Raw genomic sequence first — 8882 nt, 5'->3', positions numbered from 1 at the left:
AGCAGACATGGATCACGGACTGCAAGAGATGTGCTCCCAGATGGAGATTAATATTAATTCCTTTCCTACACATAAAGCAATAGATTAATCATTTCATATAGCCTATCCACACCCTTACTTCAACTGATGTTGTGCATCCTAAAATGTGATCTGAACATGACATCGCAGTAAGTGGGCACAACTTCGGTGACGTAGCCCTCTATTCTTGAATCGTCCGAATTTCTTGTCCGCAGTATACTTTATACGAGATCGACAACTTCTAAACCTTCTTCTGTAAACTTGTCAATTATCATGGAGGCTGCAGCCAATACAATGGCCTTTCTTGTCGCCATTTGTTTGTTTACACATTAAAACAAACGTTTAGAACGTTGTCTAAAAATCTTTCAAATTGTATTGGTTAAAGTCAACGTGCTTCGCAGCGAACGTTCGCCTATGTTCGCCGATTCTGAACGCACCTCTGATTACCTCCTCCACTCCAGTATGGCGTTTAAAGTGTACCGGAACATCGTCGGCACGGATCCAACGGAACCGGAAACACCAGATATGGAACGCTGGAAACGACAGGGAGCTCTGGATTCCGAAGGGGCTTCAAAGGGGACAAGGTCTGAGACGTGGTTGCTCCTGAAGCTGCGTCCATACTAGCGGACCCCTTCGGCCCTCCTCAGCCGAGAAGTGAGGTGAGCGGTGGTCTTCACAAGGCTGGTTGAAGTGGAAGGAGAAGTTGGGGAGGAGAGAGAGGAGGAAAAAGAGGAAGAGAAAGAGCCTGGAGGAGAATTTAGGAATAAAAAAATGGCAAAAAGAGCATTCAAAAATGAGTTAATAAAAAAAAAAAAATTGCATATTGGAAAGACTAACCCAAAATACAATTCACCGATCAACTGCCAAACCTTATTCTTGGAGAGAAAAAAAAGAATTGATTTTCTTCATCTCTTTTTTTTTTTTCTTTCGTTTGTCTTTTGTGAAGATGAACAACAACGAAAAAGACACCAGAAGCGGGCCACGCGTGGTCCAGCCTGGCGGCTGGGGGCTGGTGTCCCCGAGCTGCAGATGGCTCCCGGGTGCCTGCTTCACAATCTACCACACAAGATGTCTGGGTTGGCTGAAGTTCCCTCACACTCGTCCGCACACGCACGCGCACACACACACACACACACACACACGCACACGAACACACACACCCACACACAAGCAGACAGCAATACACTCACACACAAGCAAACACACACACACACACACACACACATACACACACACACACACACATACAAACACACATAGGAGGAAGGATCTCTATGGAGAACGTGGCACTCTCTCTCTGAGCGAAGCCTCAAAGTCCAACACAGAACACACTCTGACCCGTCACTAGTCCCAGAAGTGGCATTTGGGTTTCAGCTTCACATCTTGTTGATCGGTGGTCTTGCTGCTCATAGCATACACAGAATGTGGACCCAAAAAATGGATTGTTATTATTACTTACAATCCGTATTGATCCAAAATCATTTGGAAATCAACGTAGAAAAATAATAATAACAATAAACAATAAAACACCCTCATTAACACACACACATGCACAAAAACACACACACACACACACACACACACACACACACACACCAAACAGACACACACATACATACAAACGGGTTCTCATTTGGATCAAATGCGACAGCTCCCGTAGATTATCTCTCAAAATCTCCTCAAAATCGTTCATTAGTTATTTTACTTCCTGAGAACCTACGGAACAGATAGGTGCTGTTATGCAACGCATGCTGTTAAATACATGTGACAGACAAGCAAGGGGGGCCGTTTCCTCCCTGGCTGGCGTCCTGGGCGGCCAATGACTGACCTGAGCAGACGCGGGTGGGCGGGGCCCCGAGCCCTCCCAGATGATGCGGTTGGCTGGTGCTGGGCCTGGGACCGGGCCTGGTTACCGGGACAACCGGGAGAGGGTGGCGATGTGAAGGGGACTGACGTGGGAGTGGTGTGGCAGGCCGGTTCCTCAGCTCCGAACCACGCTTCTGCCCGGGGGTCCGTAGGGAGCGCTAGAGATTGGTCGGTCGGTTGACTTCCTGTTTAGATCGGTGTTTGAAACACCTTGAGCAGAATAACAGCGTAAAGTGTTAACAACAGGGACGGGAGGTGTGTCACGTGTAAGTGGGTTGTTGTCGTGCCTTCAGCCACCCACGTTTCCTTCCACATGTACTTCCTGGTGATGTCATCGAGCGTGAGGCGGACCACACCCGGTAAAGTTGTCGTTGCCGGGGGGCGCCACCGTGACACAAAGCTCTCGTCCTCCGCTAACCTCTATGCTAATATCACACTTTGCTTCGTTACAAGGGTTCCGGTTAGTTCCTCTTGCATCCGAACTAGCATCACTACAACCATTCCAACTGGCATCCATGCTTTGCTTTCCTGTCAATGTCTCCAATTCCATCCCTGATAGCCCCTCGTGCTAGCCTCCCTGCTAGCCCATCTAGCTGGATTCAACCAGCAGCTAGGGCCGGCTGTGGTTGGGATGGCAAGGCCAGCTCAAGGACAGTGTTCCACCGGGGGGGGGCTAAGGCGTGGAACACACCTGCCCAACCCTGGGGCCATCTGGAACTGTTGGGGAGACTCGGACGAGTTCGGGAAAGAAATCTGTACGGTGTGTTTAGCTGTGTTGGAAGCTTTTGTAACCGCGCGGACGGTGTCGGGTCCGATTCAACATGTAAAGTCTGAGAGCGTTGGCGGGTGCGGATTTGAGCCATCGGATACCCTTGATTGGATGTGTGCTGCTAGCCCACTGACGCGGATTCGCTAGCACACTCGACGCTGACGCAGCTTACGCTGATTCGCTGGGTGTGTAGTACCGCCCGTACACAACCAGCGAATCAGCGCGTTGCGTGGGAGGGGCCGACTAGCGCCACCCGCTGTAAGGGAGACGTACTGCACCTCGAGCAAGCCTCGAAAGTACAAGCTACTGTGCTCTCGTTGGCAGTAGTCTCCACGGTACGTTTCGATGCGACCTTTCTGCTGAACGGGTCGGACGAGAGCCCTCAGTGTGGTCGGATAGAGGCGCTGTTGGTTTGAGTCCGGGCGGTGTGCGGGGGCCCCCCTTGAGGTGTCAGGCGGGACAGCTGTGGTCAGGCCAGCCCCTCCCAGCTGGACTACCACTGCATAGACCTGGGTGCCAGTGTGGCCCCCCCCCCCCCCGAGTACAGAGACTCCCAGGGTCCAGTGGGGGGGAATCATGCCCCCCTTGGGCACCACTCTACTTGGTGCCCAAGTAGGGTCTGTGTCATGGTCACGCAAAGTTTGTTAATTCTGTTGAGCCAAGTTCAAATCACTCATGTCTTGTCGTTCACTTCCTGTTTTATTTTGTAGTTCCCTTTTCCCTCTCGTTTCAGGCACTTGACTTCCTCCACTGTGATTGGCTCCCCGGGCCCTGATTCGTCTCACCTGTGCTCCCCTCCCTCATGTATAAATAGCCCTTGTTTCCCTTTGTCTAATGTCAGTTCGTCGTGCGTCCCCAGGGTATTGTCAAGCCTCAGTATTTGTCAGTTCTTTGTGCCCAGACACTTGCAGATACTACTGCATTTAATTGTGTTTTGTATCCTCCTAAGCGAACATCTTTTGTTATCGTTTTGTATCCTCCATGAGAGCGTTTTTTGTTACCATTTTCTAGTAAAGTGTTTTTGGTTTCAACATACTGCCGTCTTTTGAGTTTTGCCTCCGAGTCCCTGTCCCTGAGTCAAGTCGTGACAGTCTGGGTCTGACATCCTGTCGGGGCCAGGGTAAGGATCGACAGGGAAGAGGACGCCAACAACAGGAGTTCCTCGACATCATTTCCTATTTTATTATTGAGTTTCAGTTTCTACACTAACCTTTTTCCGGGTTGAAGTCGAACACGCTAATCACTACACTATCGCACTATCCTTCCCCCCCCCCCACCCACATAGCGCACAAAGCTTTCAGAATAACAACATTTGCTTGTTGTAACAAATAGATAACTTTGACTCAGTGTGGAATCAGAGCTTATCATGTGGAGTTTTTTATAAATGTGTTTTATGCATCTATAAATCAAATCGTTCACAATTTAACCACAATCCAATTACCCTTGTGGTAACTAAACCTCAGGTAGTTTGGATTTCAGTTCTACTACTCTATCCCATTATGATAAATCTTGTTTTTTATGATATCTGCTTTAAATGACAAGCCCTTGACATGTCGTACCAAAGGGCGAAGATAAGGATCTCTCTCCGTGTCTCTTATGCACTCGGTTAACCACTTGCCTCAGCACTTGTTGGGAACATGCTGGGGAAACAATGACTTCAGACAGATTATGGGAAACCTAACCACATGCTGGTTAACTATTGCTGATTCCTGCAGCAATTAACTTAATACTGCTGGAATGTGGGTGTGTGTGCGTGCGTGCGTGTGCGTGCGTGCGTGCGCGTGCGTGCGTGCGCGTGCGTGCGTGCGTGCGTGCGTGCGTGCGTGCGCGTGCGTGCGTGCGTGCGCGTGCGTGTGTACTAAGGTACAATATATATAGATATATATATATAGAATATGCACTGATATACAGGAGACTTTATAATACTGATCTGGTTAACATGGATGGGTAGTAGACGCGTGTGTGTGTGTGTGTGTGTGTGTGTGTGTGTGTGTGTGTGTGTGCTTGCATTGGTGTATGGATCTGGTTGTGTGCCCATATATCTGTGCATTCGTATAGCTGTTGCACTCGTAGTTGTGTGCACATTTGTGCAGTGGCTGTATGTATGTGCCAGTGTGTTTGTGTGCATGTGTGTGAGGGTCTGGGTTTGTGTTTGAGATTGTGTGTGCGTGCATGTGTATTTGCGTGCATGTGTGTGTTTGCGTGTGTGTGCATGTGTGCGTTTGCATGTGTGTGTGTGTGTGTGTGTGTGTGTGTGTGTGTGTGTGTGTGTGTGTGTGTGTGTGTGTGTGTGTCAGGCTTGGATCGGGGCTCCTGACTCAAGAACTGTTTTGTTTGGGGTGGAGGTGACGGTTGGACCAGATTAACTAAAAACATCTCCGCCACAGATGAACACCCAAGAGTGAAAAGGAGAGAGGGAGGGAGAGCGCCAGAAAGATAGAGTGAGGAGCCAGAGAGGGATAGAGTGTGAGAGACAGAGAGAGGAGATAGAAAGCTAAAGAGATAGTGAGAGAGAGCAAGAGGGTGAGAGAGAAAGAGGGTGAGAGAGAGAGAGAGAGAGAGAGAGAGAGAGAGAGAGAGAGAGAGAGAGAGAGAGGGTGAGAGAGAGAGAGAGAGAGAGAGAGAGAGAGAGAGAGAGAGAGAGAGAGAGAGAGAGAGAGAGAGAGAGAAAGCAAAATGAGCGTTTAGCCGCTAGTGTGAATTGCCTTTCGCACCAGACAGATTTCCTGATCCCATAATGGCTCTAGCTAGCATTCTTAGCGCAAATTCTCTCCGGTGCTTGTGTCGGTTGCACATGCTCTCGTGGCCTAATGAGGGAGCATTAGCCAGGGGAGCCGCGGTAATTAGAGCCAACGTCAGCTCCGAGGACAGATGGCACGCTAAGACAAGCCTCCGCTCCCCTCGCACGCCTTCCACTTGATTGTGTCCCGCGCTCATCATTCTCCTCACACACACACACACACACACACACACACACACACACACACTCAGAGTGAGGGCTGGGGGGGGAGGGAGAGAGACGGGGGGAGGGAGGTGGGTGAGAGGGGGTCGGAGGCGATGGGGGACAAATGGGGGTGGAGGAGAGAGAGGGAGAGTGGTGGGAAGTCGTGAAAGAAGGCGAGAGAAAGAGAGAGGGAGAGAAAGAGAGAGGGATGAGGTTGAGGGAGGGATACTCCGGGAGAGAGGGGTGAGAGAAATGTGGAGGAGAGGAAGGAGAGAAGGGAGGGAGGGTAAGACTAGATGGGGGAGAGAGGGGGGAGAGGGGAAAGAGAGGGAGGGATGAGCGAGAAGGAGTGTTGAAGGAGAGATAGATGGGGATGCGAGAGAGGGAAAGAGAGAGAGGAGGATGAGCAAGTGAAAGTGCGATGTGGAGGAAAAAAAGGCGAATCGAGGCAGGGGGGGATAAAAAATAGAAACAGATTGTTGGTAAAAAAAAAAAAAGAGAGAGAGAGGGAGGGAGGGAAACAAGAGTTGGGTTGTCAGAATATCAACCATCATTTCTATTGTCTCCAATATGTCATAATCTTTTGATAGGGATGCTGGAAATGAGGGAGTTTTAAGGATGATTTATTTCTTGTTAGCAGTTAGTCAGCCTGCACTACTTTCATAATGAGACGGAAATATATCCACATACAGTCCTTGATATGCATGCACACACACACCCACATACACACAGACACACATATACGTGTGCGCACACACACACACACACACACACACACACACACACACACACACACACACACACACACACACACACACACACACACACACACACACACACACACACACACACACACACACACACACACACACATTCTTTCCCTCTGTACATTGCTACGTATACTGTGTAATATATAATAATATATAGCTTCCACTTCTTTTTTCTCTTTTCCTTCCGTTCCTTTTTCTTCGCTTCTCTTCAGGTCCATTAATAATGACATTGCGCTCCATTCAGACATTTCTGATGAAAGGAAAAGACCGACCAATATCTTACAGCACTAAGATCTGACAAGGAGTATTCCATAAATAAATAACAGAAGGCTCGGTGGATTAATATAGGGGTGTCATGTTGCAGGCTGCCTTTCATCAGGATGCCCTCAAGATGTCCTGTCAGTCTTCTGTAATTATAACACATCCCAAAGCCAGACATCCACAGCAAGTCAGAACACCGACACCGGAAACTCTCCCCTCCCTCCCCGCAGCCCCCCAGCCCCGCAGCCCCGCCCATTCCAGGCAAAAAGAATATTTGTGGCTGGTTGGTACATTTTTGTTTGAGTCGCCTACAAAGTCCACTTTGGGCTAGCTTTGTTTTCAGGGAGGAGAGATCATTCTGAGACGACTCAAACTATGACTGTGGATTAGGGCTCGACCAACGATCCGCATCAACCCGCGCCCATATTGGTTAGCTGGGTGGGCACACCTTCTGGACTCCCTCGGTAGACTGGGGTCAACATCATTCTGAATGCTACCTGGGCATCGGCATGGAATGAAGAATGAAACAAATGCATGAAGTTGTGAGGGTTTTCCTAAGATTGCGGAAGGCTTCCCTACTAAACAAACCGATATTGCCACTTGGTGATTAAAATCGATAAGACATAAACAAGCATAGATAAATAAGTGGTATATACAAATATTCATTAGTTTCTCCAAAACCATCATCATTGAACCTCGGGGATAGTTGAGAAGGTTCCAAGGGGTACTTGTAAAATATTAGATTTTTCTTCGTTATTCCTACAAAACATACAAATAAAACAGACATTTTGTCATTAATTCATAAAAAAATGTACTGTCGCTGATCAATAACCAATTGAGACACCTAGGCAACTACCATATCAATATTGACACTAAATGATAATGTGATTTAGTTCAAACATTAGTCTTGGTTGGTTTGATGCGGGTGAAGTGCTACTGATGTTGTACAGGGTGGGCTGTGAGGATACATGAGCCCAGAAAAGGTTTGGACCAAACACTGGAGCAAACCATCCAAAGGCCTTGAATCCTAATTAAAATCTACGAGGAGATTTCTACATCCTTGACCGATTCGGGAGTGAGAAAAGCAGGTACGTTAAAGTGACAAAGCCAATCATCACCTTTCATGAATCATGGGTGTGCAGGGGCTTCCGCAGGTGTGTATGCTGCGGCGTGATTGGTAGAGAGCTGAGGGTTTACCCATCTGTTTATGCTGATTATGCTGATGGCGGCCAAGGAGTCTTTTAGCTTCTCCTGAACACAAAGCAACGCCCGCGGCTAAGCCATTGAAAACCCCAGTTTGACTCTACATAATTAGTCGTCCCACTCTCCCTCCACTGCGGGATTTCATCATTTCTTTTTTCATAAATACGTTGTTGTTGATGGTCATTTATTGTTCATGCAATCAAATAGATTGCTGTCTCGTTCGCCGGGCCGCTCGTTTAGCGTTAATTACACTGTACGAGATCTGTGCTGAAAGTTGTTGACAGCCAATCAACTTCTCACGTCTGGGGAGAATGTGGGGCAAAATACTCTGTTGAAAAAATGGATGGGCAAACAGAGGATAAAGTCAGGCCAAGCGAGGCCCAATTCTACCGTCAGTTTGGTGAAGAGGAAGAGGAGGAGAAGAAGGCATATATCGGAATTAAAAACTCAAGGCTTTTAGACAAACAGCAAAAAGCATGGCGTAACTATTATTTTATTACACACGTACGAATGGATGCACGCAATGGGAAACATACACACACATTAGGAACGTACACAGTCACACACACAAACACACAAAGTATTTTCAGCTGGGTTGTTATGAAGGTTGTAGTTAGGAGTTACTCATATTTTCAGCGATTGGTATAGTAGAAGTAAATGGTTATGGTGGCATGTTGTTAGTTATATGTTTAGCACGCTAGTCTTAGTTAGTGGTGAAGTTAGTATTAGATGGCTATTTGCAGTATTTTTAGCAGGCTAGTGATAGTGTTAGTACTTCCTCTCTCTCGCTCATCTGGGGTACAGCCGCTCAGGTGCTGACTCCAGTAGTGTTAACTCTCCACAGGGAAACAAACACACATACACACACAGGCACACACATGCACACAAAGTCACACACACACACACACACACACACACACACACACACACACATGCATGCAGAGTTTGTTTTGTGTGCATCACAATATTATGGAAAAACTAGAGAATTTCTACAAGGCAGACTTCTCTCACTATCTGTCTCTCTAACCATCTGTCTATCTGTCTCACTGCC

At 47.8% G+C, this 8882-nt stretch overlaps 1 protein-coding gene across 1 annotated transcript in view; it reads right to left on the bottom strand.

Annotated features, from left to right (window-relative positions):
• Positions 1 to 1362: 1362 nt before the first annotated feature.
• Positions 1363 to 8882, bottom strand: part of LOC132465986 (homeobox protein EMX1-like) — an 11487-nt gene continuing 3967 nt past the window's right edge. The window contains exons 2-3 of the mRNA XM_060062953.1: positions 1847 to 2069; positions 1363 to 1420 (exon numbers count right to left, since the gene is read on the bottom strand). Of these exons, the coding sequence (XP_059918936.1) occupies positions 1363 to 1420; positions 1847 to 2069 (281 nt within the window). The remainder of the gene's footprint in view (positions 1421 to 1846; positions 2070 to 8882) is intronic.

Source organism: Gadus macrocephalus, chromosome 10 (genome assembly GCF_031168955.1).
Source record: "Gadus macrocephalus chromosome 10, ASM3116895v1".
Classification (NCBI taxonomy): domain Eukaryota; kingdom Metazoa; phylum Chordata; class Actinopteri; order Gadiformes; family Gadidae; genus Gadus; species Gadus macrocephalus.
The sequence above is the reverse complement of the archived record's forward strand: the minus strand, read 5'-3'. Positions and strand labels throughout refer to the sequence as shown.